At 45.3% G+C, this 20980-nt stretch overlaps 2 protein-coding genes across 2 annotated transcripts; both read left to right on the top strand.

The window, feature by feature from the left end:
• Positions 1-9278: 9278 nt before the first annotated feature.
• On the top strand, positions 9279-14427 carry SLC10A4 (solute carrier family 10 member 4). Its single transcript, XM_065405387.1, has 3 exons — positions 9279-9724; positions 10846-11056; positions 13393-14427. The coding sequence occupies exons 1-3, from the start codon at positions 9279-9281 to the stop codon at positions 13906-13908; spliced, it is 1173 nt and encodes a 390-aa protein (XP_065261459.1). The 3' UTR covers positions 13909-14427.
• Positions 14428-15298: 871 nt separating this feature from the next.
• ZAR1 (zygote arrest 1) lies at positions 15299-17011 on the top strand. The gene is made up of 4 exons (XM_065405532.1): positions 15299-16084; positions 16313-16405; positions 16484-16558; positions 16868-17011. The coding sequence occupies exons 1-4, from the start codon at positions 15299-15301 to the stop codon at positions 17009-17011; spliced, it is 1098 nt and encodes a 365-aa protein (XP_065261604.1).
• Positions 17012-20980: the final 3969 nt, after the last annotated feature.

Below are 20980 nucleotides of genomic sequence, written 5' to 3'. Positions count from 1 at the left end.
TGCGCACATATTACTAATAACTGTTAATACAATGCTAAAGGTACAACTCTCTCAACATTTGTCACCTGGCAACTAAAGTGTAGGAGTATTCTATATCCCACCCTGAAACCAGATAGATTCACTTCATGGAGCAGAGGCTTTTTCATCCTGTGCTGATTACTGACATACCTCTTTATTTCATTCTTTTAAAGTTGTGGAAACATAAGGCATTAAAATCCTACAGGCTCAATGCTGCTCCCAATTAATTCAATGGGAATTTGGCTATGGACTTGGAAGGACTATGCAGTTCTAAGCATTTGAGGCTAAATTATAACATGTTGGAACATTGGCACTTGGATCACAGTGTTCTCATTTGTTGATTAATGGTCTTCATCATAAGGAAAAACACTGAGCAGTGGATGTGCATTCATTATTATTTCTACTGTTTATTACTTGTATAGTGCCAGCAGAATACTAGGTGCTTTATAGCAAGGTAGGACAGCAAGATCCCTGCCCTAAAGAGTTTACAGTCTAAATAGACAATGTACAAACAAAGGAAGGGACAATGTGGCTAAGCAGAGAAGTTAGAACACCTTTTTAGTTATACAAGTTGTGTCTTGAGTTTTCTCCTTCTCCCACAACCTTTTTAATTAAATTGCATCTAAAGCTTATGAATGTCAGGACATTTCTCTGTAGGGGGAAATAAGGACAGACCAGAGTCAGATAGGTCTATTGGAAGAGGTGCAGTTTGCAAGAGGAACTTGAAGGAGAAGAGGATAGAGGCATGGTGGGTTGGGTAAGAGATGAGGGTGCCAGGAAAAGAGATGATGTTGAAATGAGCCTGGGAGAGGCAAGAGGGGGAAGAATATGAAGGGATGGTTAGTCTTGCCACCGGGACACGGTGAAAGAGGGAAGGGAAGGGGAGAAGGAGTTTGGGAAAGCCAGATTATGTGAGTTTGAAAGAGAGGACAAGGAGCTTGCGTTTGAGGATGGAGGCAAGGGGAAGCCAACAAAGGGATTTGAGGATGAGCTAGGGTTGATTGGAACAACAAGCTAAGCAGATGATTTCTGTAGCAGCAGCATTTTGGATGAATTGAAGAGGGGAGAGATGGGACTCCAGAAAGGAGAAGGATGCAGTTCTGGAGACAATTAGGCAGCAGGGCAACTATTTAAAAAAAGGGTTGCAAGTAGCAAGAATGCATATTTTGAAGCTGTGTTGTGGAAATGTTAACAGTAAAATGTTGGGATAGGTGTACTGGTGTCCTGCTTTCCCCTTCCAGCGGTTGTATGTGCAATTAGGTCTGTGGATTAGGGTATTGGTGGTGGGATAAGAAAAACAGGCAGATTTTGGAGATTTATATAGGAAGAGCCAGCAGGATTGAACTGCAGAGTCAATATGAGGGGAGAAAAAAGAGGAGTAAAAAAGTTACACATAGGTTGAAAACCTTTGGGCTCAGAGAACTATGGAGTTGCCAGTGGTAATGGAGAAGGGCAAGAGAAGAAGTTTAGGGGGAGAGAAGAATTTAGATGTAGCCAGTCTGCTTAGTGGTGGACAGTTGGGGATAGGTTATTTAATGAGAAAAGGCATGGAACTAACCAAGAGTGTGTCCCTTATCACCTGATCACTTTGCTTCTCTGTTGTATCTCTTTCCGTAACTATCTGTCTGTCTTTGCCTTTTAGAGTGTACACTCTTTGGGGCAGGGGCCATGTCTTCCTATGTATTTGAGCAGCACCTGCTTTATGTGAGCAATAGAAGGCTATTTTAGGAATAATTGGTGCTATCTAATGGCACAGCTCCAGGTTTTAGTACTTCATCCTGTCTCAAGTACAGATTCTCATTCTTGCTTATTCTGGGCTAGATTCGGATTTTAATTATGTCAGTGTAAATCCAGATTAACTTCTTTGGGCTTGTCTATACTGCGATGTTGTTGACAAAACTTTTGCCTTTCACGGGTACTTAAAAAAGCCCCCTCGCAAAAGACAAAAGTTTTGCCGACGCAAGTGGCAGTGTGAACGTGACTTTGTCGGCAGGAGCGCTCTCCTGCCGACAAAGCTACTGCTGCTCGCGGGCTGGAAGTATTTGGTCGTCACTTTTGCCGGCTCACAGTGTTTGTCGGCTTTGTCGGCTCACAGTGTTCACACATGCTGACTTTTAGCAACAAGGCTGTGTTGACACAGCCTTGTCGCTAAAAGCTGCTTAGTATAGACAAGCCCTTTGACTTCAGTATTGCTAACCCTGTGTAAGTACCTAAGAGTCAAAATACGCTCTGTTACATGCAAAATTAACTAATTAAAACTCTAGCTGCTTGAGTCTGATGCACAAGTTGTAAAGTGACAAATTGATAACAACTAACGCTTTGTGTTCACCATTCATCATCAGTTTGGGCTAGATGGCAATGCAAAGTAAAGCCACTTCTCACACTGCTGTCTGTGAGAGAGGGGCATGAATCAAATAGATTTATAATTTATGAAAGGAAAGCACCACCAGCTACAGAGGCAATCATGAAAGAATACCCCAAACAGTTTTCTTTCAGCAACACATGTGCTCTGCTACACTGTATTCCGCTTTCCTGTAAACCAGAAGAGTAATCTCATACTCACAAAGATAATCTAGGCTAAAGCCACAAATAATAATGGGACACATGCTACCTCTACACAGGTTCTACCATGTAGGGGACTGGAAAGTGTAGCTTTCTACTCATGGAGTTTTGTCCCAATACATTTTTTGGGGACAGGGTTTATTTCCCTAACAATGTAGATTTCAGTACATCTACAGGAGGCCGGGCCTCTGCATAGCACACTGGGCTTCCTCTTTCCTATAGCAGAACAGCTCACTTGCTGGATACAGCAAAACTCTACCTCAGATGTGGCTTGCAGCTGTGTATGAGGATGTACTGCTAGTCTGGCAACCAGCATCATGTGGACAAGTTTCCACAGCAAACAGAATTCTGCCCAGATGACAGGGAAGCATGTCATAGGGAACAGTAGTTCTATGGCTCATCTCCCTCCCCACCCCTGGGCTCCAGGTCCCTTAAACGCTCATAGCCCAACCCCCAATTTTGGTGCATTTTGGTACTCTCCACATAGCAGAGAATAGCATATGTCCCAACAAAACAAAGTAACTGACCAAGAGATGTTTACATACAAAAGAGGGTTTATTGGTTGATAAGGGCAATTAGCAGAAACCCAATTTAAGTGTATAAGATCATATTTCCCATGTAGGATCTTTAATGAGTGTGATGCCCACTTATGGAATATGTTTATTTAAGAGTCCTACCAAAGTTTTTGGATAGAATGAAAAATAGTTTTTCAGGGTGCAAGATTGCCAATTCTATTTCTTACATTGTCTTGAATTTGGATTTTATTTCTATTTAGAACTAAATAGAAATTAATATCTAAAATATCTAAAGATGTGTGGCTGAAAACTGGGAATGACTGTTTTCGTGGCCCTTGGTGATGTCAGTCTGACAACCGCGTTTTGTCCCAGTGTTTGTAAAGAACACCACCTCCTGAAGAAGTCATCCCCAGCAGAACAGGTAAAAGTGACAACAAGCTAACAGAATGCAGATGTCTCTCAAGGACCATCCCCCACAGGCCTGTCACCTGTCAAGACCTTCTCCTCCTCTCCCAACCTCCAGCATGAGACTATAAATCAGTTCACTCTGGCATGTAGCATCAGATCCACATGGAGTCAGAGAATTACTGAGTGGTCAATGCTGACTGCCTATAGCAGCTCAGCTTCCCCACCACCTGCAGATTCCGGCAGAAAATACAATAAAGAGGTTAGATAGTGGGAGGAAACAGAAAAGGGACTAGAGAGTGGGGAAAGTACAGTTTTCTCTCACCCACATGCTCTTTAATATGTCCTAGTTTTCAAGTTGAAATGGCAGAAAGGTGGTGAAGGGAAAGTGGGCATCCTTCGCTTTCTCATCCCCTCTCCACCTATCTGTCTTAGGGTTTTCTATAGTTCTTGTCATCATAGTAACTAAGTGTTTAGATACAATGGTGATGTATGCTATAAGAAACCCTAAGAACCCCTCTTGCCAACACTCTCCTGTGTACACCTCACTGATGGCCACCATAACCAAGCCCTGCCACAACCATGTGATAGGTGTTGAACAAAAGTTCAGTCCAAACACTCGGGGGTAAAACCCAATTTCCAAGAATGTCCATATTTAAATGTAAAGTGGAAACCTAGTGGCATATGCGCAACAACCAAAATTTTGTGTTGTTCCTAGAACACATAAGATGCTTTCAGTGTTCAATGTGAAAATCGAGTGACCCAAAGACCCTTTCACCCAGGTCTCTCACTTGTTAATACAATATGCTAATATCTGAATAACTGGCAAAGGTTGTTTAGCGTGTTTCTGGTGGTATACTCAGCCTTCATTAAAAGGCTCTCCTTTCTCTGATATCAAGGCTCTGTATTTTTGTTTCAAGTTACATTAAGAAAAGACACACACTTCCCTATGCCTGAAAAATTTCAATACCATAGATGGTGTTATAAAGTGGATTTATGTCATTTACATTCTGCTATGGAATTCAAACCCCACTAAAGAAAAATGCAGTCAGTACCATGGCTGGCAGGTATCATAGGCCGGGGGAGGCTATGCTTCCCCAACAGCCTGGCATAGCCCTGTCCATGCTCCACCCCCAGACTCCCTCCTGCAGTTCCTCTGTGGCCCAGGCTGTCCCAGGCTGGCTGCCGCCTGGGGCGCTGGAACCACGCCATTCGAGTCTCCAGGACTGGAGGCGGCGCTCAGGGGGTGAGGTCTCGGGCACTGGAACTGCACTGCCTGCCCGGTGCTCCGGGGCTGCGGGCGCTCGGGCGGCCCAGGGCAGGTCCGGGGCCACAGGAGGGAGTGCTCTGGGCTCCTGCGGGGGATGGGGGCAGAAGTGGAGGGGGAGGAGAGGGGCTTCGGGCAGAAGGGGAGGGGCCAGGGCTAGCCTCCCACAATGGCCAGTTAACTAGCTGCCCATGGTCAGTACCACTTATAAAAAACTGCACCTACTTTACAGCACTGAATTTACAAGATAGTATTTCCAGGGCATCATTTTGCCCCACAATTTTCAAATAGGATTTTTTCCAGTTTATAAGTATTAGTTTAAAAACCACATATCCATTTAGAGAACATGTACCAATGTTTTTTAGGGTCCAATGGCCAATTTGTCACTCCCTGTAAAAGAGGTCAGTCAGTGTCATCTTCTCCCCTGAAAGAAGATGGATAATTCATGTATCTAGCTTACATACTAATACAGTTGCTGTGGTATGAAACCCTGAAGCAATTTAAAGAGGCAATGCCAAACAGAAAGTACAAAGTCTGGATAGGCCTTACTGTACCTTCTAGATACACCTCTACCTCAATATAACGCGACCCGATATAACACGAATTCAGATATAATGCAGTAAAGCAGTGCTCTGGGGGGGCGGGGCTGCACACTCCGGTGGATCAAAGCAAGTTCGATATAACGCGGTTTCACCTATAACGCGGTAAGATTTTTTGGCTCCCGAGGACAGCGTTATATTGAGGTAGAGGTGTATAAGAATACTTTTCAATTGCTACAAATGGTGCCAATGTTGACTGCATAGGGAATTAATAAAACACAAGTTAAATTCAGATCTGGCCTAAGTAACTCGGTTTGTCTACATCGAAGTCAATGGTATGGCTCCTGTTTAAACCAGAATTAAATTTGGATCTTAGTTCTTAAAGTAGCTGGTATACATTTTAAGAAATATCTTGTGTTTATTTGTTACAATACACCAGAACCCTCTTACTGCTAGATCATGTTTTTTCCATAAGCTGAAGTTCTTAGTAACTGGAACTGGAATCAACACAATGTAAGGCACTGAAACAATTTGAGATTTTCATTCTTCTTCAATGTTAACAGAGTTGTCATTATATCCCAAGTTCACTGTAAGTGGGTTGCACTATAATTAATTGTAAAGATCATGATGCAAAAATATCTTTCTATGAACACGCCTGGTTTTAGGAGTCATGTTCATAGATAAGAAGGGCAGTTCTCTTCTGCTCTCTTCACTGCCTACTTGATAACCAGCCTGCCTTTGCTCTTTGTGTAACTTATATTCTGTTCATAGGTGCCAGAAGAGAAACTGTATAATGGGGTTACTAAAAAAAATAGAGTTATAATAAGTGAGGAAGGAATGTGGTGTGAGTATATAGATAGAATGTGAAGGGTAAAAATGAGAAAGACACAGTATATACTAAATTTGTGAGCAATCTAAACACACTAAAAAATTTTCAGTACAAGTAGATTTGCAAATTATTTAGTTTCAAACAATTCTGTTGGCTCTCAAGGCCAACCAAACACTGCTTTTCAGTATTGTCCCATCTAAAAGCATATATTGCCTTGTTTTACCAACAAATTAAATCACTGTCTGGACTGGGTTGTAGCTGTTTATTTAACACGTATGATATGACTCATCCTCTCTCCCTATGCTATCCTCAACTAAATGCCCAGGAAAAGAAAATAGAATAAAACCATTCACAATGGTATTACTGTATGGCCAAGTTACTACACTGTATACATTACTTTGTCACTAAACCCTGGTGGTATACAAAACCCGAAAAACTTTTACATTTATCCCATAATTTGGTAATTATGGATTTAACAAATGGATGGTACTCTATTGCTTCTATTGAGTCACTAATAGTGTCTGCTGGAATATTAAGGGTTGGTTGTTGGCCTAGACATGTGCTTCTTTAAGAGCAGAAAAGCAGTGAATGTCTCCACTGAGACAAGTAGTGCAATCTGAAATGTTGGAATGTAAGGCTCAATTGGCCTCCCATTTACTTTGAGTTTTCAATTTTTGTGGAGGTGCTCCTTTGACAGTTTTGGACTGACAGACAGGAAATTTCACAGGAGGCCCCAGGACATTGATGTCCTGGAAGACTCATTCAATGACAGACTGGGGACAGATTCCAACTAGCTGTGGAACTATATCCTGGGTGGAAAGGGGAACAGGGCCCAAGAGAATTTAAGATGCACAGACTTGGGGTGGATGGAGGTGAAGACTATTGCTGGAGAAGTGTAGGACCAGATGGCACAGGAAGTGGGGATTTAAGTAGCTTGGGGCCTGGCTCTAGCTGCCCTCTATCCACTCTTGTGCTGGAATTTTGTGCCCCACCACATTATGCATTATGAGGTGTGATCTGAGACACCCCATAGTGCACAGCACAGTAGTGCACTAAATTTAAAAACAAAACGCAACAAAGGATAGGGCACCTCATGTGATAGGCCAATCTCTGAGGCAGCTGGTCCCACCAGAGAACCACAACATGAAGCATGGACAGTGGTACGTCCAAACCTTTTATGTAACGGAAGAATCCTTATCCCTGAGGCACTCTGAGTGGCAGTGGACAAAACATGAACCATCACCGCCCAGACCACCCTCAGAGGCTCCTCTTCTCTCCTTTCCTGCATGACCTTGTCTCCCAAGTTCTACTTGTCTTTTAATATGGCATTCAGTTTTTTAAAGAAACAGACAACATAAAATAATGAATAAATATTAAAAAATAAGATATGGGAAAGGTGGCAATTTTTAACACAATTTTAAAACCCAAATGACGCCAGTAAATTAGAACAACTCTGGAAAATTAGATTTTTCCTGTATATGTTGCTTGAGTGATGTGTAAGAGAGATCCTCACACACCGATGAAATCCTGGCCCCATTGGGTATGTGTACACAGGAATTAAAGACCTGCAACTGGCCTGAACCAGCTGACCCGGGCCAGCTACGGCCGTGCCATGGTTCTTCTCAGTGTAGACATACCCATTGAGATCAATGCCAAAACTCCCATTGACTTCAATGGGCCCAGAATTTCACCCACTACATTTAGAAACCTTCATCCACTTAAATGGAATAGACAGGATAGGCCCCTGTCACCTTCTGGCTGGTGTGCTGTCACCTGCATATCATACAAACTGATTTTTCAATGTCATATAAACTGCTTTTACTAACAGAGTTTTTTGAGTGCCTAGCAAGGATCTCTCCTCCAGGCAAATCAAGAATAATGTCATAAAATCTGTATAGTATTCATCTCTACTCTATAGATTCCAGGGTTATTCTGAAAATTACATTGTGAGGCTCCAGTTTGGAAAGCAAGAGTGGGAGTGAGCACCCATTCTAGATCCATGCAGCAGCAGAAAACCGTGTGATTTATTGCCATTAATTAAGTCACATAGTTTCTTGGTTAAACATAGTTGGTTCTTTGCTCATTATTGAAGCCCATCATCCGCAGAAAGTGGCTCTAATTGGACCTGGCTAAAGAGCTTTTCATCATTCCTCACCCATGCCACAGCTTTTACTCAACTACATTCTTTCCATTAGTGGGAATGACCTTGAACCTCCCTTGAATGTATCAATGGTAAAGCTGACATTGCTCACTTAGGACAACATTGTGATGATTAGCTCATTTTGCTTTAGGATGCTGAGCGAGATTAAGCACCAAAAATCAGAAAATTATATTAATATTTAATAGATTTTTGTTGTTTTTGTCATGAGCATGATTGGAGTGAAACTGAAATGTGTCTGCTCATAGTCCATCCCTCCAAAAATCCCCTGTCAAGCCTTTATCAGTTGAAAATATTTGTTAGACTTCTTTGGGGGGAAAATAGCAGACAAAGGTGACCCAGTGAATACCACTTGCTTCTCTTTTCAAGTCTTTCACAAGAGACTACCAGACGAAATAACCATAGCAAGGGGTTTGTGTTTGTTTTTCCACTAGACCTGCAATAAAACATTTTTTATTATTGGTTGACTGCTGACAGCGAGCTTGGCACCATAACAGACACAAAGGAAGACATGGGCCCTGCCTGGGGTAGCTTCTTAACAGGATGTCTGTCTATGCCTGTGGGTTAAGTGTGTGACTGAATGCACCCTATATAAAGCAGACACAAGACACACTGAATACAAAAAAGCAAGCGTTCTTGTGTAAGAGACAGAGGAAATCTAATGTAGTGTGAGTATACTAGATGCAGTGTGTCTAGCTGTAGGTGCTATATTGTGTAGGGCAGATTAATTCAATGTGCGTGAATGAGGGCTGTTGTGCTTGGCTGTAAGTGGAGGTGTCTAGGGGGTGGGGAGGAAGGTCTGAGGAGGGCTAAAATGTGCCAGTGCTTCAGCCCGGTGACTGACTGACAGTCTCCTCAGCCTCTTCACTGCCTATCAGTCCCCACCTTGTGGGGCCTCCCGGCTCCTCCAGTGCTTGGGCAGGCGATAGGGACCTGGCAGTTTCTGACTAGATGCTCAGCCGCTGACTGCCAGGCGCGCACAGCCATGGACAGCTCCTGGGTGGAGAACGGGACTCTTGCCCCCTTCGCTTCGCTCTCCCCGGAGCCCGACAACAGCAGCAGCGGCAGCCCCAGCCCCTCCAGCCGGGTGCCGCAGGCAGGCACGGGGCCGGGGGGCAGCCGCCCGTTCTGGGACACCCCTCTGAACCAGGGTTTGAGCGTGTTCGTGGGGCTGGCGCTGTGCACCACCATGCTGGGCTTGGGCTGCACCGTGGAGCTGAGCCAGCTCGGGGGGCAGCTGCGGCGGCCGGTGGGGGTGCTGCTGGCGCTGCTCTGCCAGTTCGTGCTCATGCCCCTGCTGGCCTTCCTGCTGGCGCTGCTCTTCGCCCTGGACGAGGTGGCAGCGGTGGCCGTGCTGCTGTGCGGCTGCTGCCCTGGGGGGAACCTCTCCAACATCATGTCCCTGCTGGTCAACGGAGACATGAATCTCAGGTACCCAACCCGCCGGGGCCGCTGCCTCCGCGGGGCGCCGGGCTCATCTCCCTCCCCGGCGGGGCAGGCGTCGCTCCTGGTCGGAGTAAAGGACCCAGAGAAGGTGGCCTGAACCCTGCGGGAGGTGGGGGATGTGCCGGGGGTCAGTAGCCATGCGGGGTGTATGGATGTGCCGGGGGTGAGGGGGAGGAATGTGGAAGTGCTGGGGGTGGGGGGGGGGAATGAGGATGTGCCGCGGTGGGGTGGGAGGAAGGGGTGTGTGGAAGTGCCGGGGGGGGCGGCGTGGGAGGAGGAAGGGGGGATGTGGATGTGCCGGGGGTGGGGTGGGAGGAAGGGGTGTGTGGCTGTGCGGGGGGGGGGGGGAGGGGGAATGTGGAAATCCCGGGGGTGGGGTGGGAGGAAGGGGAATGTGGAAGTGCCGGGGGTCAGTAGCAGTGCGGGGGGTGTGGATGTGCCGGACTGGGGGACGTGTGGAAGTGCCGGGGTGTGGGTGGGTGTGGACTGTGCGTGCTGCGGGAGGACTGTCGGGTTTACGGTTGTTTAAAATATTTGCTATTTTATAATCAGGTCTGTGCCAGCCTTTGCTGCCCCTGTTCCGGGGCGCGGCCCGTGGGTACTGGGACAGAGGAGCCGGTTTCAGGATCTCATCAGGGGAATTTTGGGGGGGACAAAAGGACGCTGAGCTCTTGCGCTGTTGTCTCCCGCGCTGGCTGCGCGCCTCTGGGAGATGCGGGGAGCCCAACCCGTGCTGAGCACTTGCAATTATTATCTGTTTGTGCTCCACGACCCCCTAAGGCAGGCAGGTTTTACATGCAAAAATATAATCTTCCTTTCACAGAAAAACACAGCTGGCAATACCCCGCCCCCCCAAACCATATTCAGGCCAATATCCGAGCATCTCCAGCCTGCTCGGTAACTGAAGGGAAATTCTTGCAATCAAACAGCTACTTGCGCCCTGGGCGACTCTTGTCCGAGCTCTTGTGCCTCGTTACACTAAATGGATTTGTATCGCCAGCTCTTACTAGAGCCTGGGGAGGGATTGTTCCCCCCACCCTAGCAGCGGATGGAAGAGCGGCTCGTGCTGACCCGCTGCCTGTTGTTCTGTCCCCTCCCTCCTGCAGTATTATCATGACCGCCTCATCCACCCTGCTGGCCCTGCTGCTGATGCCCCTGTGCCTGTGGATATATAGCCGCGCCTGGATCAACACGCCTCTGGTGCAGCTGTTGCCCCTGGGGGCCGTGAGTCTGACCCTATGCAGCACTTTGCTCCCCATCGGCGTAGGAGTTTTCATCCGCTACAAGTACACAAGGGTCGCCGACCTCTTGCTCAAGGTAACAACAGCTGCGCCGGGTCCCGCTTCTACATACACAGAGGTGCCCCTAGGGAGCTCCTTCTCGCTGGGGTGGTCATAGGGGTGTGGGGAAGGGCTCTGCTTCTCGGAGCCGCACTATGGGCGCTGCTGCTTCAGGATATAGAATGTACATGGTCTAGTTAAAGGATAAGAAAAGATGCACGTGGGGGAAGATTTAACAGATCTACAATAAAGAGCCGGGTAAAGCTTGCTAAACTGCATAAATATTGCCCTACGTCGTGAGTACTAAAGAGTAGAGGAGCCAGCATTGAGAGCAGCGTGCATGGTATCTGTTTCATCAGGATTGCATGTCAGTGTAGAAACTGAGCACTTCCGTGTATTGTATTGATATCACTCAAATCATAGGATTAAGGCTCATCACATAAACTCGTGTAAACCCCCAGGACTTGTTCCGAATTCTAAACAGAATCTCCTGTTTTCCAAAGAGGAAGTATAAGCGCCCATTGTGGTCAACTAGTAATAAAATACTGCCCGTGCGTGACTATTTTCTGTAAAACAGTTACAGGCAGGATTAGAGTTGACTACAAGTAACTTTTTGTTAAAAAAAAAATTGCTCTCTTGCAAAGACCAAAGGATGAATCAATATTTCCCTACAGTAACACTAAATACAAGGTAGGCAGACAATGCCATTTCTTCAATGCAACAAGAGCAGATCAAACCACAAAATAAATGCTCAATATATTTCTAATTATGAGACAACATTGCTAAGCATGTGCTTTAAATAAATAACGTTATACATATAATCAGGTACTATATCCACATTAGAACTAGTAGCTTCAGTCCCACATGCAATAAAATCGGTAAATTCCTAACAAAAATAGTAACACGTACAACTATCTTAATTTGGAATAATTAAAACAAAAAGATAGCAGTTACCGTTTTCTAAATTATTTCTTTGTTTGGAAATATACAAATTTTCAATAAGCATTTTTCATCAATCGTGGCACAACCAATTTCTATATTTCTGACTAAACCTTCATCACGCAAGTAATTTGTATGGAAGTCACTAAGAAAAATAACATTAAAGTACATTTATGTGCATGTTATTTGAAAATAATTTAGAAGGTTCAACAAAATAAGCAAAGGTACCAGGATTACACCCAGTGTTTTAGGGAAGGATGAGGACAAATAAAAAAATGGTCTTACTGAACAACTGAAATGTACAATCTTATTACCTTTAACTAACATTATTACGTGCAACAAAGGGAAAGAGAAAGGTTTGAGGAAAGGGAATTCATGGGGATAGAAAAGTGAAAGCATGCTGTGGAGACTACTAACCATAATTGAAGAGAATTACCTGATTGAAGTACTATTACAAAAGCCTTTAAACATATATTTATGTTGAAAGCAACAATAGTGAAATGAATATTTCTGTTAATCAAAAAACAAAACATGAAAGTTAAAAATTAAGGTAAACTTTCAAGCAAAACATGCTCGAAGGTAAAGTAAAGCCACTAGCACACAACCAGTTAATACTGCAAAACTCACTCAATGGTTGCAGCATGCACAGAATACACTAAACTAAAAAGACCCAAACTCTGGGCCCAATCTTGCACCAATTAAAGTAAATTATATAACTGCCACTGAATTCAATGGGATCAGACCTTACTTCAGAACGGGTATCATCCTTTTTAACTGTCAGTTTGGATGGTTTATATCTCCTTTAGGCTTAAACTTGACATACACATTGTTAGGCAAGATGAAATGTCTTTAAATAGTTTATCCAATTTACACTTTTAAAGTAATATTTTAAAGTATTATAGCAAAAATAAGACTTAGCTTCATTTTCTTTTTAAATGAAAATTTACACACATTAATGCAGATTGTTACTGTCTTTCTGAGAAAGTATCCCAAACAAGTTATACTGTTAAAAACTAATTAAGAGACAGATTTTCCCCCACCCTTATTCACCTTGGGCCTGATTCAAAGTCCACTGAAATTTTGGATCAGGTCCAAGGTAAGAAAGGGTAGCCGAATCTGTCCATCAGTGGATAGGTTACAATAAGCTCTATGTTAGAAATGCTAAGAGTATGACAAACTCCCGGGAATTTGGAATTAAGCAGAGTGGTCTTTTCAATGTCCGTTAATCACATTTTGTCTGTTCACTATTCATATAAGGAAAAGCTTCTGCTGTAACTGCTACAATAAAATGTGCTGATTTTTAAAACAAATATATAGTTTAAACACTATTTTAATAATTGTGTATTTAATTAATTTGCTTTTAAACCACTCTAATGTAAGTTTTCCCTTCTTTTTTCTCTGACATATCTGATTGTGATTATTCATTATTGTTAGGTTTCCTTGTGGTCCCTTTTAGTGACTTTGGTGCTTCTTTTCATTCTGACTGGCACTATGTTGGGACCTGAGTTGCTGGCAAGTATCCCTGCGTCTGTCTACATAGTAGCAATCTTGATGCCCTTAGCGGGCTATGCCTCAGGATATGGCTTAGCTACTTTATTTCACCTGCCACCTCATTGCAAGAGGACAGTGTCCTTGGAAACAGGATGTCAAAATGTCCAGCTCTGCACGGCTATACTGAAACTAACTTTTCCACCACACCTCATAGGAAGTATGTATATGTTTCCCTTGCTTTATGCACTTTTCCAGGCTGCAGAAGCAGGGATTTTTGTGTTAGTGTACAAGATGTACGGAAGAGATACCTATAAACAAGATCCCCTAAATGAAGATGATGCCACAGATATTTCTTACAAGAAACTGAAAGAGGAGGAAATGGCAGATACCTCATACGGCACAGTGACTACAGAAGAACACAATTCTATTCTGATGGAGCCTGCACAGACTGCACTTTAGATGGACAACAGAGCATCAGAAGGGGACGCTTGAGTTACAGTAATATTATATGGTATTTGCGATGTGTTTTGGGAACTAGTAAAACAGGCAGCTGGGGTACTGACCAGCTTCCATAACCCACCCATCTACTCCCAGTGTATAAAATGACCATACGTTTACTATTGTGCCAGTTACGAATATTTCCCCCAACATATAGCCTTATATGTACAAAAATCAATGTGATACAAGGAGATAAGTCTACATCTTCATACGAAGAAGCTCTTTGGTGAATTAAGTAAGGCAGGGACAGGTACCAGAAACGAATGAAGCATTTTGTAGGAAAGGGTTAATTTGTGTATCACTGGTGTGAACAAACGAGCAAATTAGATTATATTTGTAAAGTGTCGTTTAATTTCATGCATCCCATTAGTTGTAAAAAACATCCTGTCTATTGTTCTGATGATAAATGCGTGGAAAAGATGAATTAATGCTGTATTAATCACTAATTAAAATCCCTCCAAAGATAACTAAAAATTAAAAGGAAGTGCAAGTAACGGTCTGGTTTATCTAGCGATCCAATGCTCAAACCACTCCTCCCTTCTTAAACTTCCTGGTCCCTGGCTCTTCTGTTTAGTAGCAGCCAAGGAATTCATGCGTTCCTTCCTCCTTCACAGATTCAGCCATAAGTGCTGGAACTGGGGGTGCTGCCGCACCCCCTGGCTTGAAGTGGTTTCCATCATACACAGGGTTTACAGTTTGGTAGAAGGCTGTCAGCAGCCCCGCTAAACACATTGTTCCAGCGCCCCTGGATTCCCCCGCGTGTTGTTTCCGTCACAGACACCGCGCTATTACTGTTTGCCTGCGGCAAACAGCCTCTTGCTGCTCCCGCGGGAATATCACCAATCAACCAGTGTACCGGGTCTGCTCAAAAGAAAACGCTCCATAGCCTCCGGCTAAACCCCTCAGCTCACACGAGCGCGGCACAGACTCTAGGGCCCCCACACGGCGAGTGTAACTCAAGTGACAGAGGAAGGGAGACTCAGGACATTTAAGAGACAGAGAGAACCCAGGAGGGTTGTACCAATAAAGGGTTTACTTGCTTCAAAGACCTGCCTGAAGCTCTGCGTCCCCGCCGCCGTGGTTGCCCGGTGGCTCCCCTCCCACCTCTGCTATGTTCCTTGGACCCCGGGCTTAGCCCGCTCTTCCCATCCACTTGCTTTCCTCGCGGGCTTCCCGGGACAGCGATCCCCGCCAGGGAATCCGCGGCGAGGTGGTTCATTACCCCTCCGCCAATGGCAGCAGCCCCGCTCAGGTGGCTGGGGGGCGGGAGGGACGTGCACCTGGGCCTGCCCTACCCCAGGGCGGGGTATTTAAAGCAGCCCCCGCGGGCCCAGCTACCGGGGCAGGCGCTATGGCGGACGAGGCCATGGATAGTTACCTGTACTCAGCCTACACCCCCTACTCCTATCGCTACCAGCCGCCCAAGGGCAAAGGACCCCCGGGCGCCTGGCGGCAGCGGGGCACCTACTTCTCGAGCTATGGGGACACGGCGGCGGCGGCCGCGGCCGAGTACTTCGATAACTACCAGCGGGCGCAGCTGAAGGCGATCCTGTCCCAGGTGAACCCCAGCCTGACGCCGCGGCTCCGCAAGGCCAACACCAAGGAGGTAGGGGTGCAGGTGAACCCGCGGCAGGACGCCTCGGTGCAGTGCTCGCTGGGGCCCCGCACCCTGCTGCTGCGGCGGCGGCCGGCCCCTGGGCTGCCCTCGCTGCGGCCCCGAGAGCAGGAGCAGGGCAGCCCCGCCACCGCCAGCGGCCGGCCCGTGCGCTTCCCCAGGACCATCGCCGTGTACTCGCCCATGGCGTCCCGCAGACTCACCACCTTCCTGGAGGAGCCGGAGCCCGAGGACCCGGGGCAGGAGGCGGCCGAGGAGGAGCCGGAGGAGGCGGCCGCCGAGGAAGAGGATCAGCAGAGCACTGAGGCGGCCGCCGTGCGGGCCAGCTGGGAGCAGCCCCCCGGGAGCAGCGCGGAGCCGCAGGACCCGCGGCCGCCCCAGCAGCAGGAGGTGGTGGTAGAGGAGGAGGCAGCTGCCCCGCGGCAGGAAGGCCCGGTGGAGGCCCCCGAGCCCCAGGCCGGGCAGCCCCAGGCCGCAGCCCCTCAGGAGCCGGGGCAGGGCAAGACCCGCCTGCGCTTCCAGGTGAGGGCCGGGCAGGTCGGGTCACCGCGTGCGGCTGCGGGGCAGGGGGTGGCGGGAAGCCTGGGGGCGGGGCCTCAGGTGACTAGCCCTGGAGCTGCCTCGATTCTCTGTGGCAGGGTCACTCCTTACACGGTGGCCAGTAGGGCCCAGGGTGCGGGAGCTGGGCAGGCCTGGCATGGCTGGGGGCTGGCTCCCTGCCCGTGGCTGAGTAACCCTTGTTCCCCCTAGTTTCTGGAGCAGAAGTACGGCTACTACCACTGCAAGGACTGCAACATCCGTTGGGAGAGCGCCTACGTGTGGTGTGTGCAGGGCACCAACAAGGTAGGCCTGGTGCCCCAGGGGTTGCCCCTCTGCCCCTGGGCTCTGACTGCCACTGACCCACCTTCCCCCTTCCTCCAGGTCTACTTCAGGCAGTTCTGCCGGACATGTCAGAAATCCTATAACCCCTACCGCGTGGAGGACATCACCTGCCAGGTGAGCACTGCCCCTTCGGGCTAGCTAGCGCACTGGGGAGCCCTGTAACTTGGCCTACCTCAGGGAGGTGGTTTGTGGGGCCTTCACCACCTTTCCTTCCAGTAAGCCTGGGAACTCCAGCTGTGCTCTAGCACCACAAGTGTGTTGGGGCTTTGTCAGCAGCCTCACTCCTGCTCAGTGCAGGGAGGCTATAATCTAAACTACTGCAGCTAATGCTGCTCCCTCCCCTAAGCTTGCAGATCTTTCCCGCCTTGCCTGTATCACTGCAGTTCAGGTACTTTCTCCTCCAACATCCTTGCTTCTTTCTAGAGCTGTAAGCAGACCAGATGCACCTGCCCTGTGAAAGTGCGCCATGTGGACCCCAAGAGACCCCATCGTCAAGATCTCTGTGGGAGATGCAAAGGCAAACGTCTTTCCTGTGATAGTACATTTAGTTTCAAATATATTATTTGACTGGGATACTTCTTGTTTAAAGGATCCTAGAGTAAAATTGCAATCAAAGCAGTTTTTTTCTTTTGAAAGAATGTATAATATGGTGGGGTATGGCTGGGCAAACCTACAAATAAAGGTATGGCGAAGCACTGTTATAACAGATAAGGCATGCTCATGTCTACCTTCTTTGAGTATGGAAGTTGCAACATTTACATTAGGAATGGGGGAGAAGGCTCTGTCATACAAGGAAGAGTAGTCCTGTGGCTGACATATTGTTATGGTGACAACATCTAGCAGTTTCTGCTTCTGGAAGAGGCAGACATGCTTTCCTAGTGACCCTCCCTATGCTTCAGGGAGACATCTCTGGGGAGTGACTTAGGTAGCTGAGTCTCAAACAGATTACTGGTGTAAACTACCTCTATTGCTCTATGTAAAGCATCCATCTCATTTAACACAAGAATGAAAATCCAAGGGTATCCTTCCACAATACAGGCAAATATTAATGTAGGATTGCAATTTAACTAAATGTTCTACAGTCACTTACTAGTGTGGAGTACATAAACATACACAACTTTCTTCCTATCAATCACTTTAACATCTGAAAGTTAGCAATTCTTGACTAGGCAGAGGGCTAGTCAGATCATGAAACAAAATGTGTATAATCCTAGGCTTGAGCTGAAGACAAGTAGCTAGTTTAGTTGTAGAAATGGCTATCACTAATCTGAATACTTCCAGGGGCTGTTGTAGCACTACCTTTAATGCAACCCCCTAACCTAAAAGGGGTATGTACTCCAGGTGTGCATAGCTGTAAAGGGGAGAGGGTAACATGAAACAGCTGTTGCTAATAGACTAAAGTTTTTCAGTGTCTGTGGTTTTTTTTTTTTTAATGTTTTGATCAATTTGTAATTGATACAGATCAGTGTGGCTATCAATAACTATCATGGCTGCATTTTTCACTTATGGAGCCTACTGTGAAATAGCTTACTTCTATTCTAGCTGCTTTATTAGCTAATCTGATAGTGATTGTTAATTTTCTCTACCTGTGTATTTTTCAAACTGTAGACAAAAGCTTCTGTTACCAAGAGTCAGTAATGTATAACTTTTTCTGTGAAACTCTCCTTTAAAGATAACACATTGCTAATAACCAGCCTTCTTTTTGACTTGATACACCCCAACATTTATTTGTCGACTGCAACACTATTACCATGAGGAAGGGTGGTATTATGTAGCAATTTCAGAAGGAAGTTGCTATAAGAGGAAACTGTTGCATAATTTTAAACAAATCTTCCTTACTGACCCACAGCCACTATCCTAAGATGGAAAACACAAGATAGGGCTGTCTGTAACTTCTGGAGGTGCCTTTAGGTACAGGCAGAGTTTATCACATATCCACAGTGCCTGGCTTCTGCCTGCTTGCATATGATCCTCCCCTTCTCTAACTGTGAAGAAAGTCCTTAAGGTATATGAGAGGATTTGTGGCACAGACATGAACTGGAACCACAGTATGAGTAAGTAGAACCAGGGAATTGCTGTCTCCCAACCCCACAATAGCACAGTACTGGCCTGAAGTCATTGCTGCTGTAAGCTATGTTGACCCTCTGTAGGAACCAGCACTTATTGGGAAAGATACTCATTTATTAGTAGTAAACATCAATTTCTTATCAAATGTTGCATCCTACTTAAGACTACTCTCCATAATTACCTCTAATTACAGTTTGATGTATGGAATGTAGCTTATAAGCAATTGGATGAAAACTACAGTAAGTGTCTTCTCCACTGCCCCCTTCCACTGTTCATCAAGCTTGTGGTCAGATTCCTAGGCAACAGTGCTACTGTATACTGAAGACTTTTTATTTAAAAAAAAAAAAAAAAACTCCAATATTTTTTAAAAAGCACTTTCCTTTTTGGAAAGACAGAACATAATCTTTCTTAAATAAGGTCTTTTATGAATTAAACTTAGTATGTCTAGATCTAGTAATGTAGGGCCTTCTGCAGGCAGTTACTATGAAGTTTTTCATACTTTAGTGAAAGTCCATTAGATCTGCCACTCTCTTCTCTCCCTTTCTCAGTGAAGATGAGAAAGGGCACACTACATAAGAATGGAAACCAGGTTTTTTTTTTCCTTATAGTAAAGGTAGACTTGGAGATAAGAATTGCTGCATTTAGTTATGTACAGAATTCTAGTCTACATCTATTAATGCAAACCTTTTTAAATGTTTGCCATATAATACCATGTAAAGCAGTTGGGTAGACACAACTTTTAACAAAAGTAAGGCTAATCAGTTTGTAAAACAGGACATGGATTTTCTAATTTCAAATGATGTAATGTGTATACATTACTCCTCCTTGCTATTTTTTGTTTGCAGTACATTCATCCTTTTAATAAGTTTGTATTCTGCAGCTTGTAGGATGACCTTCTACATCCCTCTTTTCTCCCCCTTCACAAACTTGTTTCTAGGTATGCAGTTAAATGTTACAGCTAGAATCACAGTGGTGACCAACTAGCTTTTAAATGCCCTTCTGACCTAGTTGCAGTAACCCAGATTCAGTGTTTTAGCACAGATTTGTTCTCAGCATAAATATAATTTGTTTTGCCTCTTCCTATTATCCATTTCTGCCCAACTGTGTGTTTGGAAATGTAGGCAACTTTACTGCCTGTGCTGAGTATGTGGGGTATTTTCCAGATGAATTTTCCACATTTGAGTTCTGGGATTTTTAATATTTGGTCCTGGAGTCTATCACAGAACACTAGAGCCATTTTTGAATGTGGAGACCTACTTATAAATTCAGGATGTTGAATTATTTTGCTGGGTCCTAATGCACAAAAACCAAACAGCTCAGCAATCCTAATTCTGGGGCAATCTAAAGTGGTATCTGAAAAATGACAGATTGAGTTGTTGAGGTTCATAGACCTATACATTGCCAAATTGATTCCTCTGATGGGATGGATGGAGCTGAAGCCCCAGCTCTATGCTTGGGGCTTGATGTTTGATACTATTGGATTAGTGGAGATAAGGAATGGCTGATCAAGTCCATTTTTTGGGGGGTGGTTGAAGCTTGTCAGAGCATCAGTCACTCTGGCTAACAAGACAATTACTAAAGCTTTGTGAAGGTTGACTTCTATTGGTCCAAGACTCATAGCTGCAGTATTGTGAGGGATGGATAGGTACACTTCCGTCCTACTACTTGGTGTGGTTAGAAACACTCCTAGAAGAGAGCTGAATGGCAACAGCTAAGGTAAATAAGGCTAGAACTGGACCCTGTAGGAGGGGAGAGGATACTTTGTTTGCCATACAAGGAGGAATTCAGTAAGAGTGCTCTGCTAGCTGGGGATCTAGCTTACCCTTCCTGATCACTTTACTGCTTCAGCAGCAAGGATTTGAACAGGAACAGACTGCTCTGGGAGCATGAGCTTGACATCTCCACCTCCCTCAGTCTCCAAGAACAGGTAACCTTTAATAGACCTCCAAGTTGACTTGTTTGTTTGGTTTTTTTTGGGGGGTAACTTCTGTGAAAGTGATGGAAATGCTAGCTCAGAATTTGGACTAAAGCAACCACCTTTCTCCTGCACCCACTTAAGACTCCCGGTGAGGAAGTATGATGCAATAGCAGCTAGTATGCTAAACATATCCCAGATAAGGGATACATAGTACCAATATTTTGGTAATAGGAAAGAGGAAGTGACTTGTCCTTTGTCCAGTTCATATCAATAAATGCAGGGGATAGCTTAAAATTGTAGGGAAATGATAGAATTTATATTCTCCCTTAAGCAATTTTGTCATTTGTCTATATCCCTTTCCATTACCCATTAAAGTTATTGCTCATCTTCCCTCCTACCAGTTTAACAAATTGTAATTGTTAGACTATGAACTGAACCAAACAGCACAGAAAAAATGTAAATCCCCTTCCCTTTCAAAACCTGAAAGTCCAGATGTGACTAAGTGTAAATGTAGAACACAGATGGACTGCTTATGCATATGAATAGTGTGT

Source organism: Emys orbicularis, chromosome 5 (assembly GCF_028017835.1).
Source record: "Emys orbicularis isolate rEmyOrb1 chromosome 5, rEmyOrb1.hap1, whole genome shotgun sequence".
Classification (NCBI taxonomy): Eukaryota; Metazoa; Chordata; order Testudines; family Emydidae; genus Emys; species Emys orbicularis.
The sequence above is the reverse complement of the archived record's forward strand: the minus strand, read 5'-3'. Positions and strand labels throughout refer to the sequence as shown.

Coding starts and splice junctions, on each gene's coding strand:
- SLC10A4 (XM_065405387.1), top strand. CDS start 9,279: ATGGACAGCTCCTGGGTGGAGAACGGGACTCTTGCCCCCTTCGCTTCG. Junction 9,725..10,845: donor AACGGAGACATGAATCTCAG/GTACCCAACCCG, acceptor TCCCTCCTGCAG/TATTATCATGACCGCCTCAT. Junction 11,057..13,392: donor TCGCCGACCTCTTGCTCAAG/GTAACAACAGCT, acceptor CATTATTGTTAG/GTTTCCTTGTGGTCCCTTTT.
- ZAR1 (XM_065405532.1), top strand. CDS start 15,299: ATGGCGGACGAGGCCATGGATAGTTACCTGTACTCAGCCTACACCCCC. Junction 16,406..16,483: donor GTGTGCAGGGCACCAACAAG/GTAGGCCTGGTG, acceptor CCCTTCCTCCAG/GTCTACTTCAGGCAGTTCTG. Junction 16,559..16,867: donor TGGAGGACATCACCTGCCAG/GTGAGCACTGCC, acceptor GCTTCTTTCTAG/AGCTGTAAGCAGACCAGATG.